This window comes from Monodon monoceros, unplaced genomic scaffold (assembly GCF_005190385.1).
Source record: "Monodon monoceros isolate NGI ecotype Baffin Bay Population unplaced genomic scaffold, NGI_Narwhal_1 Super_Scaffold_4, whole genome shotgun sequence".
Lineage (NCBI taxonomy): Eukaryota > Metazoa > Chordata > Mammalia > Artiodactyla > Monodontidae > Monodon > Monodon monoceros.
Window position 1 is genome coordinate 48,820,450 of NW_021703781.1, and position 19,517 is coordinate 48,839,966.

The 19,517-nt window shown below is 35.7% G+C and overlaps 1 protein-coding gene across 1 annotated transcript in view; it reads left to right on the plus strand.

The window, feature by feature from the left end:
- The window catches only part of EXOC6 (exocyst complex component 6), a 193,302-nt gene that overhangs the window by 80,639 nt on the left and 93,146 nt on the right, over window positions 1–19,517 (plus strand). The window contains exons 14-17 of the mRNA XM_029245876.1: window positions 3,913–4,018; window positions 9,483–9,592; window positions 13,393–13,504; window positions 14,040–14,174. Of these exons, the coding sequence (XP_029101709.1) occupies window positions 3,913–4,018; window positions 9,483–9,592; window positions 13,393–13,504; window positions 14,040–14,174 (463 nt within the window). The remainder of the gene's footprint in view (window positions 1–3,912; window positions 4,019–9,482; window positions 9,593–13,392; window positions 13,505–14,039; window positions 14,175–19,517) is intronic.

The window sequence follows — 19,517 nt, forward strand, 5'->3', positions numbered from 1 at the left end:
ATATATAACATAAAACTTACAATTTTAACCTTTTATGAATGTACAGTTCAGTGGCATTAAGTATATTCACATTGTTGCAACCATCACCACTATCCATCTCCAGAACTTTTTTATCTTCCTAAGCTGAAACTCTGTACCAGTTAAACAGTAACCCCCGTTCTCTTCTTCTAGTCCCTGGCAATCACCATTCTGCTTTGTCTCTATGAATTCGACTACTCTAGGTACTTCATATAAGTAGAATCATACAATGTTTGGTTTTTGTGTCTGGATTTGTCTGTTTTTTGTGTATCTGGATTATTTCACTTAGCATAATGTCTTCAAGCTTCATCCATATTGTATGTGTCAAAATTTCATTCCTTTTTAAGGCTAAATAATATTTCATTATGTATATCACATTTTATTTATCCATTCATCCACTTACGGATATTTGGGTTGTTTTCACCTTTTAGCAATTGTGGATGGTGCCACTATGAACCTTGGCGAACAGTTATCTGTTTGGGTCCCTGTTTTCAATTCTTTTGGGCATATACCCAGAAGTGGAATTGCTGGATTGTATGGTTAATATATGTTAAATATTTTGAAGACCTCCATACTGCTTTCCACAGTGACTATACCACTTATAATCAATTTTTAATTGTTCTACTTTTAGTCCTAATCTCTGTAGTTTTTTTCCCCAGTAAATGATTAGATATGAGGCTGTAAATATTCAATGGTATTTAGTACTAGAGACAAAAATTTATGGCTTATAAATTTTGTTTGGGGAAAGTGCTATTTTTACAAACAACATAATTGTTAAGTTAAAAATCTTAAAGTATCTAATTAGGACAATTATTTTCGCTTTAACCACTTGCCTTCAGGGCACAAAGTATTTAATAACTATATAATTTTGTATTGCCATGAAAAGAAATATCAACTCCCTCCTTTTTAAATTCTAAAAACTTTTCTCTCTCCCTTTCTGCCTTTCTCCCTTCCTTTCTTTTTTTCTTTGTTTCAACAAAAAGTCAATCTTGAGAGCTTACATCTAGGTTAGCCAAAATATGATAGAAACAATGTGGCAATAATAGTTGATGTTGTTAAAATAGAAAATATGTTAAATGATTTAACACTAGCTTGGCATTTACCCCATCAGTTTTCAAAACCTATGGAGGGCTGACCTTCTGAATACTGTGATAGGAATCTTTTAAAATACCGAAGTGGTTTACAAGGTTATATACTTCTATTAAGATGAACTAAATCAATCCTTATTTAAGCTTTTTGTATTAACATTCCATAGGAGTGATCTTGTCAGGATGTTGTCCCAAATGAATAATTGACAGTCTTAGATGAGTCATGTATAAATATTAACAATTTTTGATATTTAGTATTTTAGAAATAGAGGTAGTGCTTATTGATAGGGACGGTAATATATAATATATATGCCATGATCTAATGTGATATAATATATCTTTATTTATATATATTTGTATATAAAAATCTTTACTTACAGGATTTCTGTTATTAACTTACCCTTTTCAGAAGAGTGTTTAAGTTTTTACAGTTGCTGATAGATTTGTATTGAACCAGCTATTCTCTCTTATCTATCTTAAGACTTCTAGTAGTGAGATTGTTCCTCAAGATTGGGGAAACTGTGAGGTATTGTTTTCTCTCTGAAAAGATAATGGGTTCCTTCAAAAAGAGATGGGATTAACATTATCCTCCATTATCATCATGGGTGAGAGCAAATGATAGCATGTCAATTGTAATTACGAAATATATTTTGACTTCTACTTTCAGTACTGTTCTAGGTCATGCTTTTTGCTTAGATTTTTAAGAAGTAGCAGATTTTAAGCATTTTTTGTCCTTGATCTGTATCTTCAAAGACTGTACAAGTAGTGAATTGACAACCTAACAATTAAATGGGGAAAAAGTAAGTTATCAGTACTGAATAATTAAAACTTGATGACATCCATGATAGAATTTATGATCTGACTACTGTCATACTTTGTTTATCCATGTGTGGTTCTCTCCACCTATATTGAGAGCACTAGTGTTTTATTTATATTCTTGATTGCCTAGCTCCAAACAGAGTCGTATTTTAACTACCTTGTGCACCTCAGTGATTTACAAGCATATGACTTTATTTCCAGCCTCTCATTAAGATGCCAGAGCCATTTATCAATTAGGTATTCTTCATCCACTGCCCAAACCATATCCTTCCCTTATGTTCCTTACCTCAGCAAGTGTCTCTGATGAGGTAAGGTATACATCATTTGTCCATTTGCCCTGTCTAGAAACCACGGATTCACCAGGATTATATAATACTTTCCCTCATAATCCTCATTGAGTTTCTAAATCCCATGTATTTTACTTCTTAAAAACTCTTGTTTCTGCCACTTCCTCTCTTCCTACACAAATACAGCTTTAATTCAAATTCTCGTCACTTTTTATTTGGATTATTCAGTCTTTCTAACTGGCCTTTCTCTGTTCATTATTGTCCTTTTCCTAGTTTTTCCTCCACTCTGTGAAAGTCTTCCTATGACATTCCTCTGCCTAAAACCTACTATGGTATTCCACTGCCTACAGGATAAAATCTGGGTGCCTCAGTTTGTCCATCTGCCCAGGCTCATTTTAAACCATGTCCCTTGAATACTTTATACTCCAGTAGTACTGCACTACTTGTGGTTTTACTCAACCCCTCCCCACACTCATACTTTTTTCTCCCCTTATGTTTTTGCATGTTATGTTCCATCTTTCTGAAATGCTGTTCTCCCATAATCTCATTAGAAGTGTTTCTTTTCATCTTTGAAGACCGTACAGAGCCCGTAGCTTCTCTGTAAAACTTTTCATGAGATGTCCCCCACCTACTCTGATAAAGTTAATCACTTCCTCCTTTGTCCTATTTCTGAAACTTGTGCCTCTTTTATTGTACGTATAACACATCATTATAAACATTATAATTTGTTTGCATATCTATCTCTCCTGTTAGGCTTGAGAACAGTGATCTTGCTTTTATTTTCATGAGGGTAGGGAGTTTTCATAGAGTTAGCCCAGACTAGCACATAATAGGTGCTCAGTACATAAAAGTCAAACTGAATTATTGATTAAAATGAAGTTGATTGGACAGCAGGTATATTAGGACAGGCTGAGTTATGCTACAATAACAAAAATGCCCAAAATCTCATTGGATGAACACTGGCATTTTATTTCTCACTTGCACAGAAGTCCATAGTGGGTCTAGTAGTCCAAGATTTGAGCTTTTGACATCTGTAATTCTACTTTCTCAACATGGTGGTCTCCCCTATCACTGTGGGACTAAGGGTCGCACAGTTAGTTCATAAATGCTTTAGACTTAAAGCAACACATGTAACTTGTATTCACAGTCCAATGGCTAAAACTAGTCATATGACTTTGCCTATTTGGTGAGTAGTAAATGTGTCTGGCTTACTAAGTATAAAAGGTCCTTTTCTAAGTACAACGTTATGAGAGACAAACAAATGGAAGACATTGTTTTTATCTTCAAGGAGCTTATGGTCTAGTTGGAAAGAGAAGACAAAAAACATACAACTTGAGAGTTATTCCTATCAAGAAGTGTGACTGGGATACTCTTCACCTCATTTTTAGTTGTAATGAGTTCATTCAGACTATATCATGTTGAGAATTGTTCTAGACTAGAAAATAAAAACTAAAGTGCTGAGAGGATGTAAAATAAACAAGTGGAAAGAAGAGATTGCACATTAATTTTGAGGGACAGACTTATTTGCTATTGAATTTCAGAATTCTGAGTGATTAGGCACTGTTTTCCTGTTTAGAACTTTAACTGACACACAAAAAATGATTTTGTAATAGTTGGGGTTTTTTAAAAGTATTGTCCTATAGCACTCTATTGATATGTTTTCTAATATTAAATTTCAATTCTTTCTTCTTTCTTAACAGGGACATTTTTGAAGAAGATAATTATAGTCCCATCCCTATTGTTAATGAAGAAGAATATAAAACAGTCATCAGTAAATTTCCCTTTCAAGATCCAGACGTTGAAAAGGTACAGGCTAGTATTTAATTCAGGAATTTTCTTAAAAATAAATTAATCATTTTTATTGCTACATTATATTAATCTGATATTGTAAGTGAGAATAGCTTCTTTTGAGGCCTTTGTTGTTATTGTTGTGTTATTTGAGAAAATTAATTATGTTTTGTTAACTTTTAAAGATTATGTTACTACTACTACTACTGTTTTGGTGAGGTTAAGAAAGGACTTTCTTGGGGCTACTAGGAGCCCTTGTCCCAAATATTAGGTGGATTCCCAGGGCAGGTGTTACTATCATTGGGTGGATTCCAAATTAGATATACTAAATGTTGAGTAGATTATAGGAATAAGAGAATATTGTAAGGAAAGAGAGAATTTCTTTGAAATTTCCATCACTGTGGAAGATCTTATTTTGTGGCTTTTTTTCTAGAAATATATTTGTATAAAAAGTTTATCTTGGGGACTTCCCTGGTGGCGCAGTGGTTAAGAATCTGCTTGCCAATGCAGGGGACACGGGTTTGATCCCTGGTCTGGGAAGGTCCCACATGCCGTGGAGCAACTAAGCCCATGCACCACAACTACTGAGCCTGCGCTCTAGAGCCCACGATCCACAACTACTGAGCCCATGCACTGCAACTACTGAAGCCCACGCACTGGGAGCCTGTGGTCTGTAACAAGAGAAGCCACCGCAATAAGAAGCCCATGCACCGCAACTAAGAGTAACCCCTGCTCACTGCAAGTAGAGAAAGCCTGCACGCAGCAACAAAGACTGAACGCAGCCAAAAATAAAATAAATAAATTTATTTAAAAAAAAAAAGTTTATCTTGGTTAAGTAAGAGGTGTATGAAGGCAATAGCCACCTGTAGATTTTTTTCCTGAAGTAAGAATGTCTATTTTTGGAGTCAAGATGTCTGAACAAAAGACAGGCTAGAGAAAGGAAATAGACCAGCACGTAGAGTATTCTGGAAATACACCTGATTGCCCATATGCGTGCATGCACACAGAAACACACACACTTGTACCAATCCAGTATCCCTGGGTAGAATTAGATCTTGTGAGAAAAGGATATCATATTTCCTGTTATTATCACCTTTTTCATTCTCTTCATTTTTGATTTTTTTCCCTTAATCTTTTTTTATTATTTTTTCAACACTTTATAATTTAGTCCTTTTCTACATTTTTATCCCTTAATAATGAACAAGAGTGAATTCTGAATGAGTTGTGTGAATTGTGACTGTAAATTTTTATGTTACATTTGTATATACATAAACTAAGCATATTACGTGTAATAGTCACTAAATACAGGACCAAGTAATTTAATGCATAGCTTTTAGATTATAGCTAACACTGCCATTGCATATACCTAATTGTATTCTAATACACACAAAAGACCAGAATAATTATTCTAGTTCTGGTTTTTTTGTGTGTGTGTGGTACGCGGGCCTCTCACTGTTGTGGCCTCTCCCGTTGCGGAGCACAGGCTCCGGATGCGCAGGATCAGCGGCCATGGCTCACAGGCCCAGCCGCTCTGCGGCATGTGGGATCTTCCCGGACTGGGGCACGAACCTGTGTCCCCTGCATCGGCAGGCAGACTCTCAACCACTGCGCCACCAGGGAAGCTCTCTAGTTCTGTATTTTTGAAACCCCAATCAGAGTTTCCCTGTCAAGAAATATTACGAGGGACTTCCCTCGTGGCGCAGTGGTTAAGAATCTGCCTGCCGGGACTTCCCTGGTGGTCCAGTGGTAAAGAATCTGCCTTATAATGCAGGGGATGGGGGTTCGATCCCTGGTCAGGGAACTAAGATCCCACATGCCACAGGGCAACTAAGCCTGCATGCCACAACTACTGAGCTTGTGCGCCTCAACTAGAGCTGCGTGCTCTGGAACACACGCGCCACAGCTACAGAGCCCATGCACCCTGGAGCCTGTGCACTACAACTAGAGGGGAGAAAACCTGCACACCACAACTAGAGAGAAGCCCACACGCTGCAATGAAGAGCCTGCATGCCTTAGCGAAGATCCTACATGCCACATCTAAGACCCAACGCAGCTAAAAATTAAATAAATAAATACTTAAAAAAAAAAAAAAAGGAATCCGCCTGCCAATGCAGGGGACACAGGTTCGATCCCTGGTCCGGGAAGATACCACATGCCGCAGAGCACCTAAGCCCGCAGACCACAACTACTGAAGCCCGCGTGCCTAGAGCCCGTGCTCCACAACAAGGGAAGCCACGGCAATGAGAAACACGCGCACCGCAACTAGAGAAAGCCCGCATGCAGCAATGAAGACCCAATGCAGCCAAAAATAAATACATAGACAAACAAACAAATAAATAAATGTTGTGGGGGTTTTTTGCAGTACGCGGGCCTCTCACTGTTGTGGCCTCTCCCGTTGCGGAGCACAGGCTCCGGACACACAGGCTCAGCGACCATGACTCACGGGCCCAGCCGCTCCAGAGCATGTAGGATCTTCCCGGACCGGGGCACGAACCCGTGTCCCCTGCATCGGCAGGCAGACTCTCAACCACTGTGCCACCAGGGAAGCCCAATAAATGTATTTTTTAAAAAAGAAATATTATGAGAATATTCTCTGTCTCACAGCTTGGCTTTGTTTTGTTTTAGTTATTGGTAATAAATGTGTTCAGGATATAGCATCTGCAAAAAGAGCGCTGGATTTGGTCTGGATTCATGTGCCAGCTCTGTCTGTGGCTTATTATGGGCAAGTGCTTACCCTATTTGGGCATTTTGCCTCATCTGTCAAATAAGGAGGTTGAACTAAATAATCTCGAATGTCTCTTCTAATTACACTAAACTATTCTAAATAGATTTATAGTTAAAAGGATATTTGACTTTGCTTGTAGGGTACTTCCAAAATATACAGCATCTGAGGATTAAGCTTGTTAGGAATTGTATTCATTGGCTTGTGTATTATTCATCATTAAAAAGAACTATCATTAAGGCAAAAGGCACATGGAAAATTTAAATGTGATAACTTAGAAATCCCATAAGTTATTTAGTAATAGTCTCTTGGTTGTGTGTTTATATATTTAATTTTTTCCTATTTTAAGTATAATTTTCAATTAAAACGATTGAAAAAGATGTGAAATTGTCTTTCAAATAACATGAGTTATTTTCAGCAGAAATTACAAGTGAGAAAGGAATAAGACTGAACACATATGCTAAAATCTGTCTTTTTCCAGATAGCTTTGCTAATTTAACTAGGATCCTTTGGCTAAAATAAGAACATGTTCATATTGTCTTTAATGTCATTAAAATCAATTCTTAAAGTTGAAATATCTTTCAAATAGTTAATATTGGTTTCATTATTCTGTAAAACATAACTTGGAGGTGAGTTAGCTCTTACATTATTATAAGGTGATTTTAAAGAATAGCAACTCTTTAGTTGATTTTTGTAGTACTCCTAATTCAGTTCCTAAATTTGGAAAGGTTGAACCTACCAGTTTTGGAGAGAGACTGCTCTCTGCAAATGTTTTCACTACCAGCTTATTGTAAGTTTCTTTCGGCTGGAGGTACCTAAGAGTACATATGTTAATTCATATATTTATCATTCACCTGCTATCTAGTAGACACTGTGCTATGTGCTAGTTTTTCAGTCTCTGCTGTCAAGGAACTTGTAGTCAAGTGAGGGATAGATTAAATAAACAGGAAATTACAATTCACAGAAGTTGGCCCTGCTCAAGATAGAAGAAGCAGCCTGGAGAAAGGCTGTAATTCTGCAGTATAAAGTACAAGGTTGATGAAGTGCAGGAGACGAAGATCAAAAAATGAAGATGAAGTAGAAAGTGGCAGACTATAATAGGCCTTGTAAACAATGTTAGGGAGCTTAGCCTGATGGCTCGAATAAGTCACCACCAGATTTCAAGCAGTAAAAACATAATCAGATTTGTGCTTTAGAAAGATCTCTCTGGCTAGTGTGTGGGGAATGGATTGGACAAGAGTAAGGCTGGGATACTAGCTTGGGGATTATTGCAGTTATTTTGGCAAGAGAGATTGGTGACCTGAATGGGAGTTATGGCTGTGGAATATGATTTGAGGTTTTTAGGAAGTAGGAATGACAGGAGTTGATTATCACTTGCATATGAGGGATGATGAAGATAGAGGCACAAGTGTGATAGCCACATTGCTGCCTTGGCTGGTGGTAGCATTCACTAAGATAGGAAACACAAGAGGAGCAGATTTAGAAAGAAGGGATGATCATTTCACTTTTGGTTCTGTTGAGAATGTCTCAAATGTTACAGCTAAATGGAGGTGTTCAAATGTTAGTTAGATATACAGATTTGGACTTCAGGAGAAAGATTTGGCCTAGAGTTTTAGATTTGGGAGATATTGGCACTTGCATGGTGAGAGTAGGTGAGATTCTCTAAGGACAGTATGTGTGGTAAGAAGGGAAGAAAGTGTAGGATAGAACCCTAAGGAGTAGCAATTAAGGGATGGCTAGAGGAGGAGATATAGAGAAGGTAGAGAAACAAAGGAAAACCAGTGTGGGTCATGGATTCCAAGGAAGGAGAGATCCTTTAAGAAGCAGGAGGCGAGACTTCCCTGGTGGTCCAGTGGTTAAGACACTGTTTTTCCAGTGCAGGGGGCACGGGTTTGATCACTGGTCGGGAAACTAAGATCCCACATGCCCCGTGGAGTGGCCAAAAGTAAATAAATAAAATGGGGGTTTATTTAGGGGGGGAAAAAAAAAGCAGGAGGCCCATTGTGTCAGATTGTTCAGGTGAATCAGGTAACATGAAAAGTTACTGGATTTAACACCTGTGAGGTCATTGGTGACCTTCGTGAGGGTGTTTTCAATGATGTAAACTAAGTTGCAATGAATGTGAAGATTGAAGTAGATTAGGCTTCATGAAGCGTAAAGAGGGGGCTTTTGGTAACAATCTTCGGGAGAGTTTACCTTTTGGAGACTGAGAATTTGCTAATGGATGTTGGCTGGTAAAGCATTTTAGCCAAGAAGCATACTGCAAACCATTAGCTTCATATTAGCTCAGAAAGCTGCTGTAAGGTATTCTAGGAGTTTTGGAATGAAGTGGATACTTTCTTAAATTGGCATTCAAGCAAGTGAAGGGAGTCTTAGAATTATTTGATGACACTGAGCCAGGAAGCTGGCCCATAACTTTCATGCCAACCTGACTCTGTATTACGGCTATAAGGAAGCAAAGAGTTAAGCATCTTCTGCAGGATACTTGTCATCAGGACACACACTTATATACTTTCTCTGCTTGTTAGAAGTCTGGTAACATGATTTAAGAAACAGGTAAATTGCCACATTATTTTCTTCAGAAATATTTTAATTCTTTTTAAAATCTTAAAAATAATGGGATAACAGTAGACTTTAAAATGCAAGTATTAACTACTAATTCAAATGTGAAATCAATTTAATTTTTACATTTTTGAGGTGATTAGAATATCTTTTTCTAAAATTTCAGCAACAGTTTCAATTTTGTTTTTCTTTCAACAGCAATCTTTCCCAAAGAAACTGCCCATGTCTCAATCAGTGCCTCATATTTATATTCAAGTTAAAGAATTTATTTATGCCAGCCTTAAATTTTCAGAGTCGTTACACCGGAGGTAAGTTTATTAATAAGAAATGTATCTTTATCATAGCTATTTTTGTGATACATTAACACTTGATTTTTAGGCCATGACTCTTCAGTGGACTATTATCTCGTTGGAAGGCTTACATATCTTAGTGGCATTTGGGGTTAACTAGAAATGCAACCTCAGACCTACTGAATTAGAAACTGAGGGTGGAGCCCTTGGCTTTACCAAGTACTCTGGGTGATTCTGATACACTCCAAGTTTAAGAACCACTGCCTTAAGCTTCATCATACTCTACTAGTCTCTTATACCAAAGTTTCTAAACATGTATTTTAAAGACATTAGCTTATAACATAACACACAATATCATTCAGCATTGGAAAAACAGTGGATACAAATAAGTATTCATTGAAAAGGAATGACAGACTATTACAGTGGTAGTTTTCATTAGCAGAGCTCTAATGGTCCAAGAGCTACCAATAATTTATGCCTATCTTTTTTTTCATTGAACATTCTGAAGTTCTGATCTAAAACAGAGCAGTATAATGCAGTACTTAAGAACATAAGCTTCAGACTTACACCTGAGCTTGATTCTTGATGTTGACACCCACTAGCTGCCGTAGGACTTTGGGCAAGTCACTTAATCTGTTTAAATTGCAGTTCCCTCATCTGTAAAATGAGAGAAATAACTCATAGGGTGGTTTTAAGAATTAAATGAGGTAGTGAGTGTGTGTAAAGCACTCCGTGTAGCCTGGCACATGGTAGGCACATAAGACGTAGGAGCGGATGAGATACTACAATATAAGATGTGAGACTAGAGCTTGGAGATTTTATATTTCATTTGCAGGCATTGGGGAACTGTTGAAGAATTTTTAACTAAGAAACGACATGACTGGAGTAATATTTTAGAAAGTTTACTCTGGCCACAATGTGGATGGTAGATTGGAAGTAAACTGTAGAAAGTATAGAAATTTAGCAGTTTGGAATTAACTTTTATTTTGTTTATTTACAGAGAAGAGACAGTGGATCTCTAATTGTTATTTGATTTTTAAAAATAAGTAAATTTATTTATTTATTTATTTTTGGCTGCACTGGGTCTTCGTTGCTATGTGCAGGCTTTCTCTAGTTGTGGCAAGCAGGGGCTGCTCTCTGTTGCGGTGCACGGGCTTCTCATAGTGGTGGCTTGTCTTTGTCGTGGAGCACAGGCTCTAGGCACGCAGGCTTCAGTAGTTGTGGCGTGTGGGGGCTCAGTAGTTGTGGTTTGCGAGCTCTAGAGCGCAGGCCCAGTAGTTGTGGCGCACGGGCTTAGTTGCTCTGCAGCATGTGGGATCTTCCCGGACCAGGGCTCGAACCTGTGTCCCCTGCACTGGCAGGTGGATTCTTAACCACTGTGCCACCAGGGAAGTCCTGTTATTTGATTTTTTACCACATTTATAACACCAAAGGTAAAAGCCCTTAGTCATAATATTATGTGTAATTATCCCTAAAGCTTCCCTACTGACTGACTAGAACTAGAATTGCCCCCTCAGTTCTGGCTCTTTTTGTGCATGAACTCCTAGCATTCTAAAAGGTAAATGTTGTATACTAATGCTACAGCAGAAAAGATTATCTATTTTTTCCTTCTGTCTTTGATAAAAATATTTGTCATCTTTGTTAGTTCAATATCCAGTCATTCTATTTTACTATGATACTGTTTTTCATTTAGCAAGGCTTTTTATACTTACATTTTTAAAAATTAGCTTTACTAAATAACATTGGCTATTTTCATTTTGTAGTTCAGAATACAGAAAGCATAGTTAGTATTAAAATATGTAAATTTAAATTTATTCTAGATTATCAGCTTTCTGACATATTTTTGTTTTAAAAATTTACATCTGTGGCCTAAAATTGAGCTGAGTTTTTTTTTTTTTAATTTGTCATTAAAGAATTATGGAAAAATAACTTTCTGGGTTTAAAGCTCTTTTATTATGTTTAAACATATTTTGCAGTTAGGTTTTTAGACCAAAAAGATGCTTTGGAGCTCTTATAGTAAAAATGTTTGGGGTTCTTTTTATATGTGAATAAGAGCAGGGCCAGAGAATTAAGTGATTTCATGATGAGACTCTAAAGTCTCAGTTATTTGGTTGCAGAGAAAACATCTGGATCTAATATGATCTTTAAGAAATTTTCAGTTTTCATAAGAGGCTAAGCTCTCAAATAATTTAGGAGATTTATTGTATATTGAGATTTAATTACTGTGTTATTTGTTATTTAAAAATTGGGAAGAGTACAGGTTATAAGCTCAAAAGAGAAGGAGTTAAGGAAAAAAAATTGCTCAGTTAGGATAAAAACCTCTTGGAGAAAATCCTGGTCACTGTTGGGTAAATCTTGCTGGCAGGAATAGGATGTAGGTGCTGATAGGTTTTCTTTCTCTGCTTTTACTTATGCATTGATTTAGCATTCAAGGAATTTCAGGGGAATTAAACAAAAGACATTATCTGTCATGCATAACTTTTCATCTGAAGAGGATGCTATACAGGGTGTCTTTAAGCATAATTTGAGTGTGTCAGAAAGGAAACCAGAGGAGTTGGCAACCACCTCCTTTATATCGGTGTGAGTACGTTGCTTGTTCTAGGGACACGACTGATTTCTGGCAGAGAGTTTGCTACTGTGTAACCCTGAAACCCTACTGGTATATATATGCTATTCCCTGGGAAGTCTTGACTTCAGATACGAAATCAGTGAGGCATATTCTCCTCAGGTCTGCCAGAATTAGGGTTAGCAGAAATTGAAGAGCACCTGCATTAAAATGGAGAACACTGGAATAGTAGTGAAAATTACCTGTGTTTTGTCAAATCTTGTTCTATTTGCATATTTAAAATAAATGTAAACTAGTAAATATTTATACCTCATAGATTTTTAAGAGTAATGTTTTAATAAAGTAAAAAGTGAAAGGGTTCTAAAATTAAAATGTTAGACTGTGTTTAAGGCAGTGAGTCTCATCTGGGGCAGTTTTGCCCCCCAGGGTATATTTGACACTGTCTAGAGACATTTTGGGTTGTCACAACTAGGGGGAAGAGTGCTACTTGCATCAGGCGGGTGGAGGACAGGGATGCTGCTAAACATCTTTCAATGGTACAAGACAGCTCCACAACAAAGAATTATCTAGCCTAAATGTCAATGTTGCTGAGACTGAGAAAACTTGGTCTAAGGACAGCTTAACCGTTTTGATAATGAGGCTATATACAAAAAATCATGACTTACTTAAATTGAAGGCCTAGTGGTTAGAAGAAAATAATAAGCTTTTTAGTGCTAGGCTAGTAATTTTTAGGATGTTAATAAACATCATAGGGTTAGTTCCTCTCCCAAATTAAAACTAGTGTAAGGCAATTAATTTCTTTGAATCTTTTTTAAAAAAATTCTCAATGGAAATGGATAGCTTAGTTATATTAAAATCAAATCTAGCAATTGTATCCAGAGGGTTCACATCAATTTGTATTTTAAAAGTAATTTTAGTTATAGTTGTATATAAAGTGTCTTTGAAAGTGGCTGTACCATAATGGAGTCATAATTTAAGAATAGTTTTATTTCCTTATACTAAGTACTCCATGGTTTTACTGTAATGGTTAATTGAATACATTTAAATTATTCTATAAATGAACATTCTACTTTATGGAAAGTATCCCTTTTGTGAAACTAAATTGAATTGAAATATGTGATTTAATAGATATGAATGATTGTAATTTATTTAAAGATATAAAGGAATTAGAGTAAATTGCATTAAATTATTTAGGAAGCTAACTAATTGTAACCCTTGTGGAAACCTTAATAATATCAACCTTTGTTTTTAGCTCAACAGAAGTAGATGATATGCTTAGAAAATCAACAAATCTGCTGCTGACCAGAACTTTGAGTAGCTGTTTACTGAATCTTATTAAAAAACCTCACATAGGTTTGACAGAGGTAGGTTAAAAAGATATTTATAGCTAAATGTTTCATTATATGAAACAATTATTATAAATTAATTTATTGCTGAACATCATCCTATAAAACTAGCTTTCCATTTTAAATTTATTAATAGAAGTGGGTTTGTTTTAAAATAAAAGCGTCATTGTAAATTCCAGTGAAGTGAGGGAAAAGGGTTTACATGGGGAATAGTGGATCGCTGATGATGTTAGAAGATATATGGAGATTCATGTTTGCCAGACTTTACATGAAAAGTGACAATACTAATTTTTTTTACTTGGTGAATGTATAAAATTTGACAAAATGCTTTGAAAAGTTGCTAGTTAGACTCTTGGTTATTTTTTTTAGATGATAGCATTCATAAGTAGTATTTACAGCAGGCTTTTGAAATCAGATAATCAGTTGTATCCTATAATGCTATAATTATGCAGAAGTGGTACACTTGCTGGAAGTAATAATCCTAATTTTAAAAATCAAATGGCTTTGTATACATGTAACCTGCATTTCACTGGAGGCATTTTCTATTTTCTAGCTAGTGCAAATCATTATAAACACCACACACCTGGAACAAGCTTGCAAATACCTTGAGGACTTTATAACTAACATTACAAATATTTCTCAAGAAACTGTTCATACCACAAGACTTTATGGGCTCTCTACTTTTAAGGTATGTAAAAATCTGACTAAAAGTTTTTATTTCAGTTACTGTAAGCAAACTTTTAAAAAGTAAAGACAATTTTTGTAATACACATGATTCCATTATATTTCTAACAATTGAAAATTAGTGGTAATCAATGTCAACAATGAGCAAATAAATGTCGGTTCCTTTTTGGCATTAAACATCTTGTTAAAATGAAGAAAAGTATATTGATTTTCTATAGCTATATTACATTTTCTTCATGTTTTGAAGACTTAGAGTAGTGCTGAATCAGTCTAACTTGATTTTCTTTCATGTCTCACAGTTTAATAGTTAATTGTATATGTAATATATATAAGTGTGTGTATGTTTGGAAATTAAAATTGTAAGAAGAATTAGACAAGTGTAAGATTTGCTTTACATCCTTTATTGCCTCTGATAATATTGCCTTATTACATGTTATTCAAGTCCTACTCTTTTCTGAATGGACAGATTTTTGTTTTTATAATACCATGGGATATAACAAAACATTAATTAATGGTTGTTTTAAGCATTATGAATTAAATAATTTCATAAATTTGTTATATAAACTTTTATTATTTTATTGATTTGGGAATCATGTAAATGAGACACTGGCATAGTCTAGCAAAATAAATCCTTTTGCATTGAATAGTTTGTTAAACTAATATAAACCATTTGCTGATCCCTTATCTATAAAATAGGCTTGCTAGTTTAACCTCATAGCCCTTTCTAAGTTTTCTATTAAAAAGAATTATCATCTTCCCTACTCTTGCTATATTATAAATTACCCAATTTATCTCCTAAAATTATAGTATAATCATTTACAGTTAAAAAATTCAGTATACTTGTATTTAGATATAACTAATTTAATGTTAACAGTAACCAGACTTTGCAGTCTAGTGGTTAAGACTCCGCACTTCCAATGCAGGGGACGCAGGTTTGATCCCTGGTTGGAGAACTCATAAGATCCCACGTGCCACGTGGTGCAACCAGAAAACCCCCAAAAATAAAAACAAAAAAGAGTAACCAGACTTTGAAAGTGTGAAGTCCAGAAAAGACCCTTGGTTCCTAAAGTTATCTGCCTGGCCCCCAAATCTTATGCTCCTCTGATGATTCTTGAGCCCATGTTGTCATCCTACTCCATAAGACACAAATGCAGATGATATCTGAGTGAATGAATTAATAAAATTATTTATTAAAACGAGACAGAAGCTGGACAAAACAGGCGTTCATTTATTCAGATAGTATAGTACAGTAATTAAGCGCATATACTCTGGAGTTAGACTGCTGTGTGACTTTGGCTACATTCTTTCATTTTAATGATTCCTGGTTTTATTATCTACAAAATTAGAATAGCAATATATTATCTACCTCATACCATTATTCTAAGGATTAAAGGGGATACTTAGCACAGTGCCATTTGTTGTACATGATCTGTGCTCTGAGCGCTCTATTAGATGCTGAAAATATAGAAATGTATCCCTGCCCTCAAGGAGCTCACGGGAGAAAAAACTATAAAAAGACAATTGACAATATGATATAATAAGTACCATAATATAGGAGGAGACTCTACAAATTTGTAGACATTTATTTATCCACAGATTGATTCTTTGCTTCAATATTAGATTTTACACAATCCTTCTTCTTTCTTTCTTGCTCTCTGTCCTTATGTCCATGTGTTACTCATACGCTGTCAAGAAGGGATTTACTAGGGAATGGAGTTGTAAGCATATTTAACTATTGACATTATATTTAAGAGGCTTGCTCTGTACTTTGATTAAAACATGAAATGCGTTGACATCTGGTGTATCTAGGGATCTTCAAGCAATTTTTCTTATCAGTTGTAAGTCAAAGAACCACAGATACTGGAACATGACGCCTCAGATTAAGGAATCTTGGAACTACACTTCTCAAAATCTGCCTGTTGAGAGGAAATGTTTAGAAATGTTAGCTCTGGTCCATCGTTCCAGTGGTACTTATTAAGTTGTAGATATTTAGTTGAAGCTACAACTGCCATAGGATACCCCTTGGGTTTTCTAGGAAATCAAGTCCAGCCTGTACAAATAGTAGAACATCCTTATTTCTTGTTGTTTATTTTTTGTTTTATTTTTGCACAGAACTCAGGAAACCCTTTCTGTTTTATGATATACAAACAAGAGTTATTTCAAGCTCAATATTTGAAGGTTAAGTGTTCTTCAACTCTTCCTTTGATCTGTTTCAAGAGGAATTTGTCTTAAACTGTACTATGAGAAAGCAATTCAACAGGGAGAATCATTAAATCAACATTAAAGTGAATTACTGAGGGAGATTGGGGGAATTTCCATTCACAGTGAATAGTCAATCTGTAGATGATTAAAGTACAGTCTTGATTACAGACATTAGCAAGGATTGCTTAGTTAACCTCTTAGCCTAATTCTTTTCAGTCCAGTGACCTGATCAAATATATTTCTATTTAGTTGCTTAATGATTATAGAAATAAGCACTTACATGATCCTTTTACCCATACCTCCATTTGCTTCCCCTCCAAAATCCCACATATGCATATACAAAGTGGTAGATTTTATATATTTGTTTACTTTATGAAATATTATATAGACTGCCTTGTTAGCTTGCCTTTCATTGTACTAAATCTGTGAGTGGTACAAAAGAGGTAAAGTAAGTAGTTCCTGCCCTCAAGCAGTACCACAGCTTTTTGAAATTAACCTGGACCCACACTGAGAGCTACTTGAAGCTAATATAAGACTTCTAACTGAAAAGATTTGCATCAGAATAGAGGGGAAAATGGGAATACCATTCCCTTTTTAATCTGTGTAGAGAAATGGCCCAGTTCTTTTTCTTTGGCATCAGAGCTTTTTAACTTTGCTCCCTGGAGCTTTTCCAACCTGCCACCCCGAAGAGTCCTTTCCTTTTGAGTCCTGGCAGTGATTGCAACTGTAAGTGCCTAGAAAGAATATGCTTGCGATTCTTTTTCAGTTTGCCTTTTTTAATCTATTGATGAGTATGTAACAAAGTGTTTTTAGGATTATGGCTAAAGTGACAGTGGTAAATTATCTTTGATTAAGGGCTTGAAATTCTCTTCCTGTGGAGCAAGGACATGGTACGTGGACTCTATAAAAACTTCCTTTTTTAAATGTAACATTCATATATAAGCACACACAATTTATAAATGCAATAATTATAAATAGATATAGCTCAATTAATTATTAAAAAGTGAACACAGACTTCCAATTTCTAGTCTGGCATGTAAAGAGCTGGGAAGTTATCACTCTGTCCCAACAAGTAAAAAGCTGAGAAAACTGAAAAAATCAATTCTTCCTTGATCTTTCAGAGAAGTGAGATCACAGGACACACTGCTGCCCCCAAAATTGGAGAAGTAGGCAAATACAGAGAATCACAACTTAATGGAGTAGAAACCCATAGAAATCATTACTGGGGTAGGAAAACGTGAAGTATAATTAATGAATATTAGAAAATCAGTATGGACAAGTTTGAGAGTTAAAACTCCAGGAGAACCCAGTCTTAGAGGGGGCACCAGGTTCTCCCAGTGAAGATTTGAGGAAAATCCTCTTACATTTCCAGCAGGGGCCAGAGCATTCTGTTCTTTAAGCATTCTGTTTTTCTCAACAAGACCTAACCTCAAAATAAACTATTTACCAGTGCCTAAACTAATGGGAGAAGGGAAACACCCAATTCCAGCCTGCTCTGGCCATCCTGTCCAACTTGAGGGGTGGAAATGAAAAGCACTTGTGCACGGCTAAGGGGCAAAGGCTTACTTAAAGTTGAAGACCTAATCGTAGGACTAAAGAACACTTCCCCTCTCCCACTGTCTTACTGCCACATTACTAAAGGCCTAATTACTGCAATTCTTTTCACCCAGTACACCATGTCCAGCTATCAGGAAAAAATTACAAGGTAGACTAAAAGACAAAAAATACAGTTTGAAGAGATAGATACGGTATTAGAACCATATTCAGGTATGTCAGGACTATTGGAATTATCAGACCAGGAATTTTTTTAAAAAAAAACTATGATTAGTATGCTAAGTACTTTAATGGATAAAGCAGACAGCATGCAGGAACAGATGGGTAATGTAAGCAGAGAGATGGAGAATTTAAGAAAGAATCAAAAAGAAATGCTAGAGATCACAAAACACTGCAACAGAGATGAATAATGCCTTTGGTGGACCTATCAGTAGATTGGGCGTGGCTGAAAAAAAGACTCTCTGAGCTTGGGGATCTGTCAATAGAAACTTCCAAAACAGAAAAGCAAAGAAAAAAACACTGAACAAGAATATCCAAGAACTGTGGGACGACTACAAAAGGTGTAGCATACATGCAATGGGAATATTAGAAGGAGAAAAAAGAGAGAAAGGAACAGAAGCAATATTTGATCCAGTAATGACAAAGATTTCTCCCAAATTTATGTCACACAACAAACCATGGATTTAAAAAGCTTAGAGAACACCAAGCAGGATAAATACCGAAATAATTACACCTTAGGCATATCATGTTCAAAATTGCCCAAAATTAAAGATAAAAAATCCTTCGAGAATCTAGAGGAAAAAGCTTACCTAGACTAACAAAGATAAGAATTACATCTTACTTCTCTTCATAAACCATGTAAGCAAGAAGAGAATGGAGGAAAATATTTGAAGTGTTGAGAGAAAAACACCAACATAAAATTTTATATGCTATGAAATTATCCTTCAAAAGTGAAGGAAAAATACTTTCTCAGACAAACAAAAATTGAGGAAATTTGTTGCCAGTAGACCTGCCTTGCAAGAAATGTTAAAGTAACTTCTTTAGAGGTAAAGAAAATGATATAGGTTAGAAACTTGGATCTATATAAAGAAAGGAAGAGCATCAGAGAAAGTACAAGTGAAGGTAAAATTCTTAATTGATCTAACAGATAACAGTTTGTTCAAAAGAATAATAGCAACGTGTTCAATTATGTATGCTTTTATATATATATATATAGTTGTGTGTATATATGTGTACTTATGTATGTTTACATGAATGACAGCAATGACACAGGGTAGGAAGGGAGAAATTAGGATTATTTTGTAATTATAAGGTACTCACACTACCTATGAAATGGTGTAGTGTTAGTGTTATTTGAAAGTGGACTTGGAATAATTGTGAATGTATATTGGAAACGGAATAATTGTGAATGTATATTGGAAACTCTAGGGCAACCACTAAAAAAAGCTAAAAAAAAAAAAAAGAAAAAAGTACAACCAATATGCTAGGAAAGAAGAGAAAATGGAATCATACAAATGCTCAATTAATACACAAAAGACAGAAAAAGAGGAACACAGAAGTAGAAACAAAGAACAAACACAACAGATAGAAA